Source organism: Myotis nattereri (assembly GCF_964212035.1).
Source record: "Myotis nattereri genome assembly, chromosome: 19".
Lineage (NCBI taxonomy): Eukaryota > Metazoa > Chordata > Mammalia > Chiroptera > Vespertilionidae > Myotis > Myotis nattereri.
In genome coordinates, this window is record NC_138095.1 from 21,069,860 (window position 1) to 21,091,039 (window position 21,180).

Consider the following 21,180-nt stretch of genomic DNA (forward strand, 5'->3'; position numbering starts at 1 on the left):
CCCCCTCAGGCGGAGGGGGCCTCGGGGCTCACGCACTGGGGGAGACGGAGGAGGGGCCTCGTTTTCATCTCCCTCCAACGACACACCCCAGCCAGTGTGCCTGCTGCTTCCATCTCCCTCTGTGCCTTTGCACAGCGTCACTGGTCCCATGGAGAGGGAGACCGCCTTGGAGAGGGAGAAAGAGGCGAAGGGAGGAAGAAGGGAGGGGGAAGGGAGGGAGGGGGGGCAGTGGCCCCACCAACAGCACACCTACCTGGTATTTCCCACTAGCACCTAGGAGTGTCCCCTCCTTGAGCCAGGTGACAATCGGCTTGGGGTTCCCAAAAGCTGTGCAGGTCATGGTGACACTGCCCCCCTCCTTGGCCTCAATGTACTGGGGGGGTGTTTCTGTAAAGGTGGGGGGAGCTGCAAAGAGACCGCAAAGGCTCAGGGTGTGATTCAAGGGCTACTGCCCCGCATGTCATACCCCCCCTACACCCCCTCCCCATCAGCCACCACACCCACACCAGGCACCGTGCCCCGGTGATCATTCCCGCACCAGGCACTGAGCCCACACCAGGCACCGTACCCACACCAGGCACCGTGCCCCGGTGATCATTCCCGCACCAGGCACTGAGCCCACACCAGGCACCGCACCCACACCAGCACCGCGCCCACACCAGCCACCGCACCCACACCAGGCACTGTGCCCCGGTGATCATTCCCGCACCAGGCACTGAGCCCACACCAGGCACCACACCCACACCAGGCACCGTGCCCCGGTGATCATTCCCGCACCAGGCACTTAGCCCACACCAGCACCGCGCCCACACCAGCCACCGCACCCACACCAGGCACTGTGCCCTGGTGATCATTCCCGCACCAGGCACTGAGCCCACACCAGGCACCACACCCACACCAGCACCGCGCCCACACCAGGCACCGTGCCCCGGTGATCATTCCCGCACCAGGCACTGAGCCCACACCAGGCACTGCACCCACACCAGCACCGCGCCCACACCAGCCACCGCACCCACACCAGGCACTGTGCCCCGGTGATCATTCCCGCACCAGGCACTGAGCCCACACCAGGCACTGCACCCACACCAGCACCGTGCCCACACCAGCACCGCGCCCACACCAGCACCGCGCCCACACCAGCACTGCGCCCACAACAGGCACCGTGCCCCGGTGATCATTCCCGCACGAGGCACCACCCGTGCAACCATTCCTCGTAGGCTCATGCCTGACCTTCTTCAAGGTGTACGGAGGGAGGCGGGAAGGTGGAGACATCCTCTGCCCATGGATCTTACACTGGGAGAGGAAACCTGGAATTCAAAGCGTGCCTGGCTGTGTCCAAACTCTACACATTTTCCATTGTATTTGGCAAATTCCCAACAAACCCACGTTTGCTGAGCATCTGCAGGGAAGCACTGAGCTCAGCACTAAGACGGTGACAGACAAGACAGCTGTCCCCAGGCTCCCACAGAGCCCGCAGCTGCTGCCACCAGCTCCACAGACGTCCCCTCACCCTCCCTTTCACCTCATGACCACGCGCACACCCCGCTTCCTCGGCCCCAGCCCAGCCAGGCGCGACACCCGGACACTCGCCGCCTGCCTCCATCGGGGCCGTGAAAGCCAGGCTGCTGCCTTCCTGACGCTCCTCTGATTATGCAAGGCTGCCCCCCTACACCACCACCTGGCCACCTGCGTTGGATTTTTAACTAAAATGCCATGGTGTTGGATAAAGCTTTTAAGAGCCTGGGCCGCACTTCTCAGAGCTGCCTGTAGAGGCAGGATGGTCAGTCTTGCCGCCTGTGACCATCCGTTCTCTGAACACCAGCCCTGTGGGGCCACAATGCCACGCTCAGCTCATCTCGAGGCATCCAAAGCTCAGGACCAAGTTCATGCACCAGCCTGCCCCTCGTTGGGTAACCCTGGGCAAGTAACTCAGCCTCTCTGGGCTTTTCCTGAAGCCCCCGCCCTCCAGGATCGATGTGAGAAATACATCTGTGTGGAAAAAAGGATCTTGTAAAATGTAAACATGCACAATCACTATCATCTCCTCAGGAGCCTCTGAAGCAATGAGAAGATTTCAGGGCATTTTAGCCTTGGTGCTCCCCTGCCCCTCTGCCAACCTCATCTATCATATTTCCCCCCCTTCTCTGTGCTCTAACCATATTGCCTTCTTTGTCTACCGCGAATGCGCCAAGAACATCCAACCACAGGGCCTTTGCATGTGCTGTCCTCGCTGCTTAGAGCTCCATACAATCGTCTCTCCTTTAGCTCATGCAGTTCTTTGCTAAGATGCCATCTGGCCTGGCCTGGTCAGCTGATCTGAGATGGCACTTCTAGCATTCCCTGCCCCTTAGCCTGTTTCATTTTCCTTAAAGAACTTATCACTACCTCTCCTTAAGAAAGCAGAGATTGCCTTAACCGGTTTGGCTCAGTGGATAGAGCGTTGGCCTGCGGACTCAAGGGTCCCAGGTTCGATTCCGGTGAAGAGCATGTACCTTGGTTGCGGGCACATCCCCAGTAGGGAGTGTGCAGGAGGCAGCTGATCAATGTTTCTCTCTCATCGATGTTTCTAACTCTCTATCCCTCTCCCTTCCTCTCTGTAAAAAATCAATAAAATATATTTTTTTTTAAAAAAAAGAAAGCAGACGTCTTGCCTGGCCAAGTGTGGCTCAATGGTTGAGCATCGACCCATGAACCAAGAAGTCACCAGTTCGATTCCCAGTCAAGGCACATGCCCGGGTTGCGGGCTCAGTCCCCAGTAGGGGCAGCTGATGGATGGGGTTTCTCTCTCATTGGGAGAGCAGAGATCTTTTCCACAAATCCCACCACATGCCCAGCTTTCAGCATAGTTCCTGGCATGTAATAGAGTACTCCACAAACATCTGTTGAATGATTGAATGAATGAATGAATGTGCATACACATGCACACACCTACAGACCAACACAAACAACACAAAACACTCGTTAAGAGCATGAACCTGACCATTTTCTCCCATAACCTCCTAAGCCCTTAGCTCAGCATGGGCACATGGGGACTCTGGGAGGGTGAATACTGAATGAATTGAGAAGCACATTCCATCACACACACACAGACACACTCTACAGACATCCTCAAAGGAGGCAATTCTCATCCAGTGTCTCCTACACCAAGAGTAATGGCAAAAATCATCCAAACCCTAAAAGGGGATCCTGTCCTCACTCCCAGGCCTCCCCTCCTGCCCCGAAATGTGCACTCACTTCCAGCAGACACCCCCTCCCCCGCCACCTTCACCCCCTCACCCGTGCCCCCGCCACCACCAAGCCTGCCCCTGGAAACACAGTGAATACAGCCACAGCCTCCACTGCCTCTGGCATCAAGCTTAAAAGAAAGATAATAAATTAAATTATGTCCTGAAGTGACAAATTAATTACTAATTACATAATTACTTTATTATTTAGGTGCTAATCAGGAAAGTACTTTGAACAATTTCAAGTTTTCAGGAAAATAATGGTTTGAGTCTGGATTATTTACTGAATTCGGTGTTAGCTTGCCAGCTGCGTTCCAGGCTTCATTCTTTTTTACAAGTGCCCTATAATTACCAGTGCAGGTTAGACATGGGCTGGCCTCGCCTCCAAGGAACTCACCAACCTAAAGGGAGGCTTGGCTAGGAAGAGGGGGGTGGGGGGGGGCGCGGGGAGGCGGGGGAGGTATTTTGTATGTGATAAAGAAATAATTGGGTTTGTTTCCACACAACCGATCTTCAAGAAAACGCAGAAGGAGAAGGAGGCAATTTGTAATTCTAATTTTTCACTGGCCTTTCCATTTTCCAAAGGTGATCCCTGTCAGAAAATGCCTGACATTAAACGTTCTAGTTTGGAAGCCATGGCGTGGTGGGGGCTCCAGCCTCCTCAGCCAGGACAGCATGTATGCTGGGATGAAGGGAAGGGAGAAGAAAGGAGATGAAGGGAAGAGAGAAGAAAGGAGAGAGGTCTCCCGCTCACCGTGGGAGCTGTCTGTGCCTGTTCTACCTATTTGGGAGGTAGGCTCCTTGGTAAAAGCAAGTGAGAAGCCTGGTTCTAAAGCCTGGAGCAGATGGTGCACATCCTTAGCTTTCCGAGCGAACACTCCTATATAAATAACCTGCCTGCGTTCCCTGAGCCCTGAGCGGGCCGGCTCGCCTTCCTCTGGGCTTCCGCGCATGCTGTTCCCTCTGCCTGGAGCACTCTTCCCCACCGCCCCACCCTGCACCTGGCTCACTCCCCGTCCCTGCCCGGGTCTCTCTCTCTGCACAGGGTGGTTCCCCCAGAGATGCTCCCAAAGCCCATATCGAACTGTCTCTGGACGTGGCTGCCCACCGCTATGCCCCCCAGAGCCTGCCACAGAGCGGACGCTGGGATTTGAATGGGTAATGACTGGTGACGCACAAGCACTTTCAAACCATGACAGCCCTCTGCATCTTGCAGCCTGAAGTCCTTCCCGTGTCACCATGTATTCCTGCGGCCACACTCTCCTCTGATTTCATCTGTGTATGTTTTGGTTTTTTTCTCTCGAGAAGGAAGATGGCCAGCATCTTACCCATAATTACCCCACAGGTCATGAACCCTTCAGACACCGGGCCAGGCACGTTCTCACACAGCGCTGCCCTTAATCCTCACGGCGGCTTTGCCGATTGGCATTGTGCTTGGTAACTGAGAAAACCGTGGCTCAGGGAGGTGACTTAAGTCGCCCAGGATCAGACAGCTACCACGTGATGGATTCATGACCAAGTGTCTGCAGCCTCTTATTCCATGCCGGTTCCACTCCGAGCAATTAGGAGTCCCCGAAGAATCGACTCCCACTCATGCAAACGAAGATAGAGGCTGTACCAAACACACAACCCTACTTCCTGCCCTGCAAGTAGTGTCCACGGACGCCTGGGTCTCAGGCTGCTGAATGGACACCAGCAGGAGGACAGGAGGAGCGGGGGAGCAGGGAAGCTGAGCCGGTGCAGGAAGGGGCACAGGAGAGACAGAGCAGCGTGGGGACTCCTGGCTCAGCCTTCAGTGAGGCTTTCAGCCGCGGGGGTGCCTCCCTAATGATGTTTTGCTGGGGCTAATATTAAGATGAGTTTTCATTCCCGGCACACACAACAGCTTGCAGCCAAAGGAGGTGACTCAAAAGCTTGCCGGGTGGTAGGGACAGCCCACCCAGGATTTAAAGCCAGCCTCCCATCAGTCTCTGGGGCCTGGCTGACGCGAGCCGGCTGCTGCATCGAATGGGTCCGGCAGCCTGGACCCACTCGGGCCCAGGCGGCCACCTCTAAGTCTGCCCTCCCCAGAGGTCAGGGCTCTGGCTCAAATGCTCTGTGCTCCCAGGACCCTGGATGGGTTGGCCCGCCGGACCCGAGCCCTGGGAGGACGACCCGGCCCCACAGGTGGGCAGACGGAGCCATCCCTCGGGGCAGGTTGGGGCAGGTTGATGCTGAGAAGCATCCAAGTGGGACGCCATCCATCCCTCTCCCGACCACGGCACCTCCACACATCAGAGCCATGAGGACCCAGCTGTGTGTGCTCGCCCAAGCCCATGCGCCGTCGAAGCCTCGGGAGCTAGCATAGTGTCTGCAGCACAGTGTGGCTGAATACATTTCGCCAAACGCTGAATAAGGCAGAGTGAGGGTCTAGCCAGAACAACAAGACACAAATATCTGCTCTCCCCGCACAATGGGGTTCACTCTCCTTTAATTGTTCCCCAGCTCCTCCTGCCTCCTCCAGAGGAGGCCTTCTCAAGTCAGGACGCCCAGTGACACAGGAGGCTCTCCAGCCGGGCAACCCGGCCCCCCTGCCTGGGCCAACACAGAGCCAGCAGGCTCCCCTGCAGCCTCCGCCTGGGCCTCCTCGCCCGAACGCTGGAACAGCATGGCACACGGCACAACTCGTTTAGCCTGAGCTCTCCATAACTGACAGCCATTAAAACTGTTCCCCTTCCCAGGATCCTCCTGGTTTAGGAGACGGTAAACCCGGTCCGGGCAGGGGCTGAACCGGGTGCGCTCAGCTTCGTCTTCCCAGCACCTGGTGCAGAGCGTGGCGCACAGTAGGCCCTCAGCACATCTTATGCAAATGAATGCATTTCACAAGGAACCAAAATGTCACCCTGCAAAGGAAGGCAGTAATGGGGGGACTCTGGGAACTCCACTGGAGCGGGGAGGCATTTCCTGGCTGGCAGGGTCTCTCCGAGGCTGGGAACGGTGCCTCCACCAAGCCTTAGCCCCGGTTTCGAGAACCAGATGCCTTCCTCCCAGTAAGGGAGGAATCACCCCGCCCCCCCCCTCCCCCACACACACACACACAGCATACCCCTGCCCCGCGCCCAGGGAGCAGCTGCTCCAGGCTCCCACTGACCCGAGGCTCAGGGGAGCCAGCTGAGGGGTGTGGAGGGGGGCCCAGCGTGCTGAGGCTCCTCTCTGCAGCAGGGACTGGGAGTAGCGATGGGGTGCCGCCCGAAAAGAGGCTTCCCCTCCAGCGGGCCCTCAGGCAGCAGGCTTCTGGGGGCTCCCGGCCCGGGAGGAGGCCCGTACTCACCGTTGATGGTGAGGTGCACCCAGCTGCCGTTGTGGAAGGTGTCATACTGCTGGTCCAGCATGAGCACTTTGCACTCGTACCAGCCCTGGTCCTCAGAGCGAACCTGCTCCAGCCGCAGCGAAGCTTTGTCGTGAAGACTCGCTCGGCCTGGGGACAGGCGGACAAGAGCCCAGGGGTGAGGCCCACACCTGGTCACCCCCACCCCAGCTAAAGGCACAGGCCCCACCATCGCCATTCCCGGGGGCAGGGCCATTCCCGGGGACAGGGCCCGAAATAACAGCTGGCCCCGACCTCTGGCCGCAGGTGGCAAAGGAAAAGGCATAAAGCAGTGGTTCTCAACCTTCTGGCCCTTTAAATACAGTTCCTCATGTTGTGACTCAACCATAAAATTATTTCCGTTGCTACTTCATAGCTGTCATGTTGCTACTGTGATGAATCGTCATGTAAATATCTGATATGCAGGATGGTCTTAGGGGACCCCTGTGAAAGGGTCGTTCGACCGCCAAAGGGGTCGTGACCCACAGGTTGAGAACCGCTGGTATGAAGCCTCAGCCATGGAGTCCCGGTCCCTCCCCTCCAGCCTCAGTGGGCCCCGTCCCAGCTGCAACTGCCTCCCTGCTCTTGGCACTGAGAAGAGCTCAGGCCTTAGAATGCGCCCCTTCTTTCGAACATCGCTAGGGACGACGGGAAGGCATGAGGGATACAGAGATGAGGGGAAGAGGGCGGGAGAGAGGGAGAGAAGGGAGGGAGGGGAGAAGAGAGGGAAGGAAGAGGCCAGGCCCCAGAGCACTTCCATTCAGGTGGAGTAACACCCCTACCCCAGCTGGGCCCCGCGCCCCATACCCCTCTGTCTGGCAGAGGGAAGGCAGGCTGGGGACCAGGGTGCTAGGACCCCTCCCAGCCCTGATACCAGGGCTGGCAACACTGCTGGTCCAGCCAGGGCCCAGGGCCCCAGGAGCCGAGGCCACAGGCCTGAGCTGGAGAATGAGGACAGGGCTGGCCAGCAGAGCAGACACCCAGCGGCCTCCTTAACTCTACCCTCTTCCCCCCAGAAGTCATCCTTGGCTCGCTGAAAGTTTGTCTCACAGCTCTAGAAGGTAAGCTTGGCCGCAGGAGCCCAGCAGAATGGGGAGCGGCCCCCCTTTCTCCAGGACAAGGGAGGAGGCCCGGGCACCCCCAGGTCCTCTCTCCCCTCCCCCACCACCTCAGCCCACCTCACTCCAATGTCACAACCTCCTCCGCCTTCCTCTTGTCTCCGCACTGGCAATCTGCCTAAAGCCAGACTATCAAAGCCAGCCGGGCCAGAGAGAGGAAAGGAGACACAGGCGCAGGAGGGAGGGAGAGAAACGGAAGTTTTCCGAGAGAAAAGCGGTGCAGACTCAGGAGCCAGAAGGAAAGATAAAAGCAGTGTCCTGCCAGCTTCCTCCCGTCCTTTAAACCCCAACGCACAGGCACACACACGTTCACGCACACACACGCTCACACAGGCCCACGCTCACGCATGCACACGCTCACACACGTACACACTCACACAGGCACACACGCTCACACTCACACATGCACACGCTCACACAGGCACACACACTCACACATGCACACGCTCATACAGGCATACACGCTCATATACGCACACACTCATACAGGCACACGCTCACACAGGCATACACGCTCACGCTCACACAAGCACACGCTCACACAGGCACACGCTCACACACGTACACACTCACACAGGCACACACGCTCACACTCACACATGCACACGCTCACACAGGCACACACACTCACACATGCACACGCTCACACAGGCATACACGCTCACATACGTACACATTCATACAGGCACACGCTCACACAGGCATACACGCTCACACACATGCACACGCTCACACAGGCACACGCTCACATACGTACACACTCATACAGGCACACGCTCACACAGGCACACACACGCATGCACACGCTCACACACGTACACACTCACACAGGCACACACGCTCACACTCACACATGCACACGCTCACACAGGCACACACACATGCACACGCTCACACAGGCATACACGCTCACATACGCACACACATGCATATGCTTACACATGCACACACTCACATGTTCACACATACACAAGCACACACTCACATACTCACATGCTCACACACACTCACACTCATGTGTTCAAACACACACAAGCACACACTCACATGCTCACACGTGCACACCCCCCACCTCCCCACCAAGGCCGGGGGCAGGCACAGACAGTGACTCAGTGTGGCCGCCGCTGGCAGGAGCAGCTGTGGCAGAGAGCAGGCGGCCGCCACAGGCACAGACACACACTGACACCCAGGAGGGAAGGCGGCCCAACTTCAGCGCCAGAGGGAGGTGTGGGTACAGGCAGACGCAACACCACAGCTGCACACGGCCAGGCTCGGTGGCTGTGACTCAGCTCCTCCCGCACAGAGCTGCCCTCCTGGCCTGCCCCCACCCCCACCCCCGACTCCTGCTTCCTGCCTGCATCACCTCCCCTCCCGCTCTCCCCACCGCGGAATCAAAACCTACCAGAGTCCAAAGGACAGGAAGGAAGAGGCAGAGACTGGAAAACAGCTCTCAGACCCGTGAGAAGAACAGAGGAGGCGACAGATAAAGGCAGGAGGAAGCTTAACCACCGGCCCCGCAGGGAGGGGCAGCCCAGCCAAAGGCGAGGACAGGGGCCAAGGGGCCAGACCGTACCTGCATACTCAGGGTCCACGTGGGGTGGGTAGTAGCCGAACTTGATGAAGATAGGGATGGGCACCCCGAACTTGAACCACTCCACAACATAGGGCGGGGGCTGCCCGGTCACCGGGTGGATCACGTCGCATCGCAGAACCACGGCCTCGCCAGCTCGCGCCGTCACAAACTCGGGCTCCTCTCGCAGGCCGTGGGCAGCTAGGGGACAGCAAGGCTGGGATTTAGAAAAGGAGGCGGCAGGAGGTCCTGCCCTGGCGACCCCAGAGGCAGCCCCCTGCCCACGTCCAAAGACCTCTGCCCCTTCCCCGGGCCGGCTATCCCGCAGCCCTCCTCCTGAAGAGGAGCTCGCTCACCCCCCCCCCCCCGAGGGTCCCCAGTGCATCTTCCACCTCCCCCCCCTCCCCGACCCCGCCAACCATGAACCTCAGGAGAAGAGGATGGGGGAAGAGCAGAGGGAGGGAGTTCTCTCCAGTCCTGCAGGCCAGCCCTACACCCCCCAAAAGAGCGAAGCCATTTCCAAGCCCTCCCTGTGACACCCCCCGCCCCAGGAATTCTAAGGGGTCTGGACACTGAGAAGATAGATGGGCCTCAGCAGACCCGTGGCCAGGGCCGCTATGGCCGAGGGTGGATCCAGACTATCTCCCTGCACCAGGAGGCTTCGCGCCAGAGCCTGGTGGCGCTCCCTGCCTCCTCCCGCCCCTCCTCCTACACCCACCCCACTCAGTCTGATGTTGGCAGCACAAAACAAGAGTGCTCCACACAGGAGCAGGGAATCCCTACAAGCTGAGCAGAGGCTGCTAGGGGCGACACTAGAGAGAAAAGCCCAGCCAGGCCCCTCCTCCCACTCCCTGCTGGGCCTGCAGTGGGGGGTAGGGGGAGCTCCAGCTCTCCCGGTTCCAAGCCCCAAACCCATCATGCTGCAAAGCCCCACATATCACCATTAGGAGAGCGGGGTGCTGGGGACAGAGGGGGCCCTGGGCCCGCTAACCCCAGCCAGCTGAGGGGAAAACACCATTCCATGAGCAGAGGACAAACCATACAGCTGGGCAGGGTGCACCCATCCTCCTGGCAGCGGAGGGGGACACAGTGAAAAGACACCCCCCCCCCAAGCTGGAGGTTAACCCAGACACTGCTTCACACGACCCGACAGCAGGCTCCTGGACCCCTCAACGCTAGAGCCCCGACAGGACGTGTGCAGCCCCCACCTCCCGCCGGACACTCCTCACTCCCACACCAGCCTCCGTGCCCACAGAGTCACCTTGTCCAGCTTACTTCCCAACCAAAGGGGCAGCGGAGGAAGCCTCCCCATCCGGCCTTCCCTCACACCTCCCAACACAGCCCGGAGGAGAGCAGGGCTTCCCCTCCCGGTCCCTGCAGGCAGCACCATGGACAGCAGCTGCTCACTGAGGCTGGAAAGCAGGGGGCCACTGGGCCCGCCCACTACTGCATGGAGAGGATGCCCAGAAGAGCAGTCTGTCTGTCTGCCTGTCTGTCGTCTGTCTGTCTGTCTGTCTGTCTGTCAGCTGCCTCTGGTTCTTCATACACCTCTGACCCCTGTGTGCCCCTGCCTGTCTCCTTCCTTCGTCTTTGTCTCTCCTTCATGCCTCTCTCTGTCTTTCTCGAGTTGTCACTGCCTCTGCAGTGTCTGTCTGCTCTCTTTCTCGCTCCTTTCCCGTGTCTATGTGTCTCTCTCTCTTTGTGTCTCTGTCTCTCTAGCTCCCACTCTCTGCGGGTGATTCTGTCTGCTTTCCTGACTCCCTGTTTCAATGTCTCTATCAGAGTGTGTGCATGTGTGTGTGCATGTGTGTGTGTGTGTGTGCGTGTGAGTGTTGGAGGGGGGGCACATGGATTTCTGTTTGGCTGTGCATGGGGAAGGGGTTCTGCCCGCTTTATTTCCCCTGTGGGTCTCTGTCGGTGTGTGCTCGTGTGTTTCCGTGTTCCATCGCATTCTGTGTCTGTCTGTCTGTTGTCGGTGTGTCTCCCGGTGTCTCTCCTTCTCTTCCTCCCCCTCCCCCACCCCTCTCCAGCTTCTCCCCTGCAAGTTGCAGAAGGAGGAGGAGGCAAGACCTTTCGGAAGCTGATTGGCTACCAGTGACATCACTGTTTTCTAGAGAAAGAGCTAAGATCACAGAGTATTTTTGGAGCAGAGTGTTGCACTCACCTGCCTGAGGCCCCAGCAGGTTTCCCAGTTCCCCACCCCCAGCCCTGCTGCAGACTCAGTGTGAATTCCAGCCCCTCAGGGAAAGCATGAAGCGGCCCTGCTGCAGCGGTGCCTCCCCCACAGCCCCAGGGGCACCCTGATCGGGCAGGGCCTGCCTCCCAGCGTCTATGAGCACAAAGGCTGATCTGCACCCAGGAGGAATGGGCTACCAGTGAGAGGGAGTCAAGTGCATGTGCATGTATGTGCATGTGTGTGTAGCTCTTGGCAAAGGGACATGTGGATGTGTGTGTGCACAGGTGTGTGCAATGTGTGTGCAGCACAGACTTTGGAGGAAATGAAAAGAGGAAATACAGAATGGTGGGGGGAGGAGTTATTCCTAGAGGTGGGGGGGATGGGCACTGTCCACAGAAGGGGGCTCCTTCAAGGCCTTGGCACTAGAGCCTAGGGCAGGAGAAAGAGGGAGAGAGCCCTGCTGGGCAGGTGGCTGCCCACCTCTGCCAGTGGGCTGGCCCTAGAGCTCTCTGGCTACTGGGGTTGAGGACCCTGTGGGGCAAGCCCAGGAGGGGGGTGGTCTCTGTGCTCTGGCATGGGCTCCCACGGTGCCAGCTGCTCATTCACACCTCCTGATGCCACCTTCTCGCTGCATGGCAAGGAGGCAGCCTGGTTCACACCTCACCCAGTACCTGGGCCCAGGTTTCCATCCCACCCCCAGCCAGCCCCTGGGCCTGGGCGGCCTGGCATCCAGAGAGGCTCGCCCTCCCCCCCACCCCCCCCCCCAGCCAGGCAGCCACATCCCCATCTCTTCTCAAGGACACAAGCAGCTGAAAGAGGACACGGTGAGATTAGCATCCCAAAGATGGGAAAAGGCAAGAGACGGAATTCCCCAAGAAGAAGGCAGAGGCCCTGCCTGGCCCCCAAACTCAATCCCACCCTCCTGGCTCTCTGAATCCTGAACTATTTATCAGCTTTCTTCATCTCCATCCCCCTCCCCCACACACACACACATGCACACGCTCTCTCCCTCCGTCACCACAAGCGCTTCTCCATAAGCCGGATTTTTTCTGAGCCAGAACATGTCTAATAAACACTTTGTACCAAAAAGGTCGCTACCAAAAAAAAGAAGCAGGCAGGTTAGCAATGAAGAGGGAAGAGGGCTTGATAGAGGAGGGACGGGGCCTCAAACCCAGGGGACACCCACTGAAGCCAAAGTGGGAAAGGGATTCAAGAGGCAAAAAAGGAGAGACACAGAGATGGGTATAGTGCAGATCAGACAGGCAGGGCCCAGCCAGCCCAAGGGGATGGGGGGAGGGGAGGGGGGAGAGAGAGAGAGAGAGAGAGAGAGAGAGAGAGAGAGAAACTCACGGGCACTGAAGACTCAGCCACAGAGACATACACACAGGCCTTCAAAGCACCCAGAACCAGGAGGGCCAGACAGCCGAGGCTGTTCCTCCAGGGAACAGGTGGGCTTCTCCCAGCAGAGCTGACGGGAGTAACTGCCCACTGGTTCTGAAGGGAGCAGGAAGGAACGGGGAGGAGGGAGAGAGGGAGGGAGGGAGGAGGGAGAGGTGGAAGGGAGGAGGGAAGAGGGAGGAGGGCGGGGCAGGGAGAGGGAGAGGCAGGGAGGATGGGGCAGGGGGGAGGGGAAGAGAAGGATGGATGTGACCTGAGGTGGGGAGAAGCTGCAAGAAGGACAGAGACCCCCCCAGACCCCCTTCCCCATCACAGGAGCCTGAGCAGCCCAAAGAGGGGGCTGCGACCTCTTAGAGAGAAGCTGGGACCTGCAGGGGTGAGGACAGTGGGAGGCTGTGAGGTGTCCTGGACTTCACAGGCCGGGTTCAGAGAAGGCGGAACACAGCAGTGCCCGAGCCCAGCCAATCTGCACCTTGGGGTCCTGCCAATCCCCTGTGGAGCTGTTCTACCCCAGGAGGGAAAGGGAGGGGGGGACGAAGGAGGGGGAGGCGGCACCTGCAGTCTGGCTGACCTTTGAAAGCCCACGGGGTACAAATCTCCTGCTCCCGGGGCCAGGTGGTCCATGGCGGGGGCCCGAGTCCACGGCTACCATTGGATCCCGTGAGCACAGAACCACGAGGCCACGAGGTGACCAGGGCCTGGCTCGGCCCCACACCTGGCATTCACCACCTGGAGCTCTCCCAGGGCAGGGCTGCGGGAGGCAGGGCACCGGCGTGGGAGACACTCCTAATACCAGAGAAGGTACTGGCGCCAGTGCAGAGAGCTCCCGCTTCCTCTGCCCACCTGCCATATGCCAGGCCCTGTGCTGGGCATGTAACACGGAGCTCACTTAATGGCCACGGTGCCCACCTGGCAGAAGCACTGCCATTGCCATGTCACAAACCAGCAAGCTGGGAGGCTCCGCGGCTCAGCCAGGTCACTCAGGTGGCCGCTAGGGCAGCCTGCATGCCCTCTTGGCTTCACTCATTGGTGCCATCCTGCCGGCCACAGGCCAGGCACCAAGCCCTCTCCCCACTGCACCCAAAGCATGCCCCGCTGTCCCTCCCCACCTCCCCTCTCTACGGCATGTTCTGCAAGGCTCTCCAGCCAGGCTCCTGTAACCGGGACCCGGCCAGAATGATGGGGCGGACATTGCAGAAGGCAGTTGGCCGACGTGGGCTGGCTCGGAGCTCAGTGTCACTGTACCTGGCCCAGGAGCCTCCGGCTGGATCTGGCGGCCGCCGTGGTGAGGGAGACCATGAGGAAGCACTGCCCTCAGGAGGCCAGGTCCTCTCTGGAGCCTCCTCCTGTCTTCCTGCTCCTTCTCCCCTCCCCCTCCTCCTCTGGGCACCAGACTCCCAAACCACAGGCCTGCTGTCTAATAATACGAGTGGCAGCCACTGCCACCTCCACTGCCGCCTAAAAATAATCTCTGCTGAGTCCAAAAAAGGCACAGCCCCTGGAAGCCCCCCAGTCTTTCCCCCCTGACCAGCCAGGAGGCTCCCGGAGACTCCAGGGAGCGGGCCCTCAGGCGCCCAGGGAGGCGCATGCCCAGAAGGAGGGCGGGCGGCAGGCAGAAGACAGACTCCCTGCTGCCCACAGGGAAGCTAGGCGCTCTCTCGGAGCACGTGTGGCTCAGGACGCTGTGTCCAAACACCAGATGCTGCCCTGGCTCTCCTCTCCTCCAGGCAGGTGGCCACAGGCCGCCTGGACATCATCCAGCGAGGACCCCCCCCACCCCCACCCCGCCCACCCCCGTGGAGGCAGGTCCTCAGAGAAGTCCCCTCCTCCTATGGTCTCCCCATCAGTGTGCTCACAGCCTTCGGACCCCACTCCCCTTCAAACCTCTCGGGTCGGAAGTCAGAGGTCAGGTGAGCCCGGACTGGCCTGGCCAGGAGAATGTCCCATCTTCTGAACAGCAAGGTCCTGGGAGGCGGGGCGGGAATGGCAGGCCGCCTTCCTCTGGGGGACCTCTCCAGCAATGCTTCGGCCAGACCATCTTTCCGGGAGCCCTTCCTCCAAGAGCTCCCGACAGGAAGCAGCCATAATGGAGCCAGTCATGCAACCTCGGCTCTGCTCCTTTAATGACTCCTCGGCAGCAAGGCACGGCCACACCCCACGCGAGCCCTGCCCACCACCTGGGCGGAGGCCTGCACCTGCACACTCACACGTGGCCAAATGCATGCGTGTGCTCCGGAGCCGGCAGGCAGGCCCGGCCAGGTGAGCACACAGTAGGCTCTGCCTACCACAGGGTCACGATGCCCAGGTAAGGTGCCAGGTAGACACGATAAGTGGGAAATCAAAGCCCTATTAGTACTCACGGCGGAGCGTCAGCATTCCCTGCCCTGACGCTGGGAATGAGGACTGGCTGGGCTCACACAATGGTGAAGATGACCCTCCGGGCAGGCTGTCTGCCACAGACTGTCCTGGTGGGTCCTGTGACCAGGAGGGAGGTAAAGGAGATGGGGGCAGGGGACAGAGGGACAGGCCAAGAGGGACCATCTCATCCCTGGGACCTCCCTCAATGCCCTGGCCACATGGAATTTTCCCCCACACCCTGATGGAGGCCCTGCCTCTGCTCACCAGCCTGCTGCTTATTCACGCAAGAGAAAACACAAAAGCAGGAGATTCCGAAGAAAAAAATAGGTCAGCTGCCTGGGGCAGACTGAACTGGCACCCGTGGGCAGTGCCCCTGAGGGGCCAGGCTGCAAGCTGCTTCTGCAACCCAGCACCCTCGCCCATCTTCCCTGCGACCCAGCCCTGCTCGACTCGGCTGTGCTGAGTAACAAACCGGGTGTCAGAGCCACTGGGGCAGGACACACCTGTTGTTGGCATTCCGGGGGCTCGACCTGGGTTTGTCCCCCCGACTTAGGCTTTCTCTCTCGGAACCTCAGGCATCCTTAAATCTAGAGCCTGGGCGGGGCCCCCAACTTTGGAAACTTCTGGACTGCCTACACTCAGGTGCAGAGCCGGGGATAAGGAAAGCGAGGCATCTGTTCTTCTGAGTCTAGTCTCCGCCACCCACGGCACTTGGAGAGGAGTGACTCCCCACCTCCTGCCTGCAGACTGACTGCCCCTGTCCTGCTGCGTTCCACACGTGTGCGGGCACACACACACACACACACACACACAGGTGCAAACACACATGCTCACACACAGACACATGCACATGCACGCAGATGCGCGCACACCTCCGAACAGCTCTTCACAATTCAGAGCCGCTCCACACAAGCTGCTCACCCATCCCAGGGAAGCAGACAGAAGAAACTCGCTCCCCTGAGCCCCAAGCCCCAGCCTGAAGAGGCCACAGGATGGGAGAAGGAGGGAGATGTTAGTGGAGAAGTGTGGTAAATCCCAGGCCCGGCCCCCTTTGGGGTTCATCTCCCCACCCTCAGTCCCTGGGCAAGACACACAGGATGGTGCCCAGCACACCGAGGAAAAAAAAAGGGCCAACGAGAAGAGAACAAGCAGGCCAGGCTCTGAGAGTCGCGGCCAGGCGCCCTGGCCGGGCGGGCAGAGGGGAGAGAGAAAACACAGGCACTGGAGAAAGCAGAGCCGGGAGAGAGGGAGGGCAGGAGATGCCTGGCTTTAGCATCTCCCCAGCTAGGCAGTCTCTGCTCCTTGGGTAACCAGATCCCACTTTCTATCAGAGCCATAAACATGAAACCACCCAGCTCTGGGGCCTGACAACTCCAAGTCTAGCAAGTGCTGGGCCTCAGGCCAGGAGCTGAAAGCTGATTCTGCCCCCAGTTTCTCCTCAGCTTCTCCCAGGGCGCATGCTGCCCGACACAACCCCTCTGACGCCGTGCGAGGGCCCTGTGCACCCCATTTGGTCACTTCCTAAACCAGCCCTCCCTGGCCCATAGGCTGCCCAGGAGGTCTTTCCAGCAGCTCCGGGTCTAAACCTCCTCCCTCTCATCTTCATTACCAAAGGGAGAACAGAGAGGGCACTGGTCCAGCTACACGCAGGATCTGAGTCAGAGCTCCACTTTATTTGGGGACACTGAAGTCAGGGATAATCCAGCCACAGAATCTGTGGGAGACGGGAGGAGGGAGCCCTGGACATCAAGGCCCAGAGTCAGCTAAGTGTGGTCCAGGGGGCTCCCCGCCCCCTCCCCGCTCAGCTTGCTCAGCAAAAGTCTGGGATGCTCAGACTCCAATCGCCACCTACCAGACTCCAGATACGCCTCTAGTCTCTCTTCTCCATTCCCTCCCCAGCCTCTCCACCCACCTCAATCCCCTCCAGACGCACAACTCAAGTCAAAAGGGGGAGCTCATCCCTACCTCTGCCCCAACCCAACCATGCCCAAGGGGCTGTCCCCTTCCACCCCTGTGCTAGAGCAGCCCTGCTTCCGGCAAACCCAACCCCAAACATGGCATTGCAAAGCCCCTCCCCTTCAGGAATTCCAACCCCCCACCCCCACCCTCCGCCCCCGGAAGTCAACTCTGCCAGTCAGAGAGCAGCTGAGCTCTCACACAGACAGAGCCAGCATTTGAACACTACTGGCTGTTTCTCCCGTGAGCAGGCGCCTGCCAGGCAGGCCTCCCTTCTCCCTCCCTGCAGAGGCGGTGAGGCTATAACCTCCTGCATCCTTCCCACAAACCTCTGGCCACGGACAAAATCCCAGACCTTTCAAAGGCTTTCCACACAGCAGCCCGGTGGCCCGCATGCCCTCCACGCATCTCCCCAGGCTGCAGAGGGATGACAGGTTCTCCCTAAGACAAGGTCAGCCCATGAAAGAGTACTTGGTGCCTGACAGAGGCAGCCTTCTCAACTCCTCCCCAAGATACCCTGGTGCCCGATGCCCTGAATGCCCCAAGGGAAAGAAACTGAGAAGACTGGAACCCCAGAGATAATGAAATGATGGTGATGATGGTAACATTTATTGAGCACTTACTATATAACAGGTAGTCACTCATTTCTTTATAGCGCGAAGGCTCACAAGAAACCCTACTCGCTCATCCTGTTCACCCCATTTCCCACGGAGGCAAGTGACATTTAGAGAGCTTAGACAACTTGCCCAAGGTCACAGGGCCAGCACGTGCCAGAGCCCAGGATTCGAATCCAGGTCATTTGACGCCAGGCCTAGGTCCTTAACCACTACCTTCAGAGCCTCTTTGAGCTAAAAAAAGACCCCCAAGACCAATGAGGGGTGGCAGGCAGGAGTACAGGTCAAGTCACCCCAAACAGAAGCCCCTCTCCACACCCAGAAAGAAGGCATAACCTTCATGCCCAACACCAGGCAATACCAGGAAGTCCTTCTTTCTGTCTGGCCATGCTGTGTGTTGCTGCACTACATCGACGCCTTTTCCTTTATTCTGTGCTTAAAACTTGCAAACAGTCCATTACCCTCGCCCTGGCTTCTCAGCTTCAGAGGCTATTTCAGAGCTTCCCTTCAGTGTCTCCTTTTTTATTCAAAGATCCCAGCATATCCTTTTGTGCTTTCAGTGACAGTCCCATAGCAGGAACGTACCAAAAACTGGAGGGGAGGATGAGGGCATTGGAAGACTACAAGGAAGCAGGGGGAGAGGAGGCTGAGGACGGAGATTCCCAAGCACAACTTGACCCACCTCGCACCCACCCCCATTCTATAGGCTCCTGCAGTCTCCCTGGCTCCATTTTCCCACCTGGCAAATGGAGGGTTTGAAAACCAGCCAGGTCACCATGCCATTTAACAAAATCACCCTTCCCTTAGCCCTCCTCTGGTTCCGTTTTCAGATCCCTCCTCCCGCCCGAATAGCATGGGAGTCATTCCTTCTAGAAACTTTCTCAAATCACTTCCCCTGCCCCCTACACTGCCCAGACAAGGTGAGGAGAGGACCCTGTAAAAGGCGCCTCCTGCCACCCCTGCTGCCCTCCCGCCGGCTGGGCGCCGGCTCTCTCCTAGGCGGGTCCTCCCCGCCGACTTCCGCGCAAAGGCTGGTTCTCTGCGCAGCCACCTCCTCCGGGCTCCGTAAACTTGCCCGCCGCCCGCCGGCCGTGTTAGCGGCTGGGAGCCATGAGCTCAGACCTGGCACCCTCCAGCCTGCGCTCCTGCTTCCATACAAGGGCCGAGAGCTGGGGGTGCCACCCAGCGGCTTGTAGGTCGCCTTGCCCGTCTCCAGAGCAAAAGCCCGCGCGTTCACGCGCGCATCACCCAACTCGCTGGCTTCCCTCTACCTTCCCAGCTCAGACAAAGTGGGGAGAAAAGGGAAAGAGAAAACCTCCCTGCGCTGCGAGAGGCAGCCGTGGGGACCCCTTCTCCGCTGCCCTTGCCCCCCGCCAGCTCTGCCTCGCAGCCGGGCGGGCGGCCGGGGCGGCCCGGCAGCGACGCGCTCCGCGCTCCCCGGGAACTTTTACCTGGCCGGGCCCAGGTGCGGCGCGGACAGCGCAGACGCCTGCCGGACAGGGCTGGCCAAAAGCCGACGCTCCTCAGAGCATGCCGAGAGACCCCCACCCCCACCCCCACCCCTCTTCTCCGCTCTCGGTTCTCCGTGCGCCCCCCGCCCTGGGAGAAGGACCCGACCTCTGGCTGCCAAGATTTGGGGTCAGGAGGGGCGCGCGCTGGAGCGGTGGGCGCCCGCAGGGCCCATAACCCAGTCCCTTAGCCGTGGGTGCCAGGAGTCCCAAGGCTCTGGGTCGCACCTCCCCGCGAGGGCTCGTCTGGGATCGGTGGCGCGGGTGCAGCAGCCTCCCGAACACCCGCAAACTCCCGGCACCCAGAGTTAGGGGAGCCGCCGACTCCCCAGCGCTCCAGGAGACCGCCGCGCCGGCTCAGGGCGCCGGGCACGGCACGCCGGGGTGAAGACGTGGGGCCGAAGGTGGGCGAAGTCGACCCCGATCGCGAGGTGTCTTTTTCCCCGAGTGCCCGGCAGCCCGAGGACTGGAACCCCTTCCCGCCTGAACCTCCGGCCCGCGCGGCCCCCGCCCTCCCCGCAGTGCCTGGCCGGAGCCCGCCTAGCCGGAGCCGGAGCCGGAGCCGGAGCCTCGCCCGCGGACAGGCGCGGTGCTCCGAGGGACCGGGGAGCGGGAGACGGGGAGGAAGGGGCTGCGAACAACGGGAGGGCAGAGCAGGGGCGCTGCACTTCAACTCACCTTGAGCCGCGAGACCTCGGGTGCTGATCACACTTGCTATCAAAGTGGCCACATACCAAATCATAGTACTACCGCGCGCCAGCCCGGAGCCTCATCCTATCGCAAAGTGCTCCTGCGCCGCACACTTCTCGCCCGAGCGCCTGCTCTCGCCCGCTCGACCCGCCTACGCCCCGCGCCGGTGCTGCTGCAGCCCGGGCGGCCCGCTCCCCATCCCTCCGCGACTCCGCTCGGCTCGGCGCGCAGGCTCCCCAAGCCCCGCGCAGCGGCACCTGCACTACCAGCCCCGGCGGAGCGCAGCCAGCCCACGGTGAAGCCTAGCTGGCCGGGCCTCCGGCACCGCCCCCACCTCCCGCCTATTGGCCACCGCCCGCCAGCCTCGAGGCCGATTGGCTCGGAGGTCTGCCCGTCACGGCCGGGGAGGCGAGCCCATTTCAAGGTGCGTTGAAGTGTCGCCAGCCCAGAGCCGCAGAATCATGCGCATTGCCTGAGAGAAGGCGTTGTAGCGGCTCTGCTCTGTTCTCTCTGCTCACACTGCAAGGCAAGTTTCTGCTGAAGGAAATGGTAGCTTTTCTGGTTCGATCGTGGGACCCTGGGAGTCTCGCATTACCCATGACAGTTCGGAGGGGACGTCGTCCCCGCCCACCCAGGGAACCCAACATCCGGTTTCCATCCAGCGAAAAGCAATTCCCGGGAGGAGGATGCTGATTCAGTGATGGGGAAACCCAGGAACGGGGAGCCTGGGAAAGCTCGGGAATGTCCTTCGCTGGAGATCTTGTCGAAGAGGTCACGCGCAACCTCCCCCACCCCCACCGCCTTCCGCACGCGGACACGCTTCCCTCGGCCACGCACCCCTCCTACCCAGACGTGATGCTAAGTTCATCCACCCAGCCCGAAGGCAGGGCAATGACTAAAATGACCTCTGGAAGTCGCTAAGATTTCAAATGAGTCACTGGTTCAGCTGCAGGAGGAGTGTCATAGAACAGCCTCTGGAACACACTGTACACACACACTGCCACCCCCAGTGCGGGTCAGCGTTGCTCATCATTACTAAATCTCAACTTTGAACAATCAAAGTTTTTCTTTTTTCCCTTTCTTCTATAAAAGGCTGCTTCCTCATGCACAAGTTTCCTCCCCTCCCTACCTAGCTGGGGCCTAGCCCCATGTGAGCAGCATGGAGCCAAGATGGATTTGGGGAGCAGTGTAGGGTTCTGGAACAGAGAGATACAGAAAAAGG

The 21,180-nt window shown here is 59.8% G+C and overlaps 1 protein-coding gene across 2 annotated transcripts in view; it reads right to left on the bottom strand.

The window, feature by feature from the left end:
* The window catches only part of IGSF9B (immunoglobulin superfamily member 9B), a gene marked incomplete at both ends in the record, with an annotated part of 48,011 nt that extends 28,001 nt beyond the window's left edge, over nucleotides 1–20,010 (bottom strand). For both annotated transcript variants that reach the window (XM_081114091.1, XM_081114092.1), the window contains 4 exons: nucleotides 254–405; nucleotides 6,535–6,681; nucleotides 9,262–9,459; nucleotides 19,947–20,010. In XM_081114091.1, the coding sequence (XP_080970217.1) occupies nucleotides 254–405; nucleotides 6,535–6,681; nucleotides 9,262–9,459; nucleotides 19,947–20,010 (561 nt within the window). The remainder of the gene's footprint in view (nucleotides 1–253; nucleotides 406–6,534; nucleotides 6,682–9,261; nucleotides 9,460–19,946) is intronic.
* Between the last annotated feature and the right edge of the window lie 1,170 nt (nucleotides 20,011–21,180).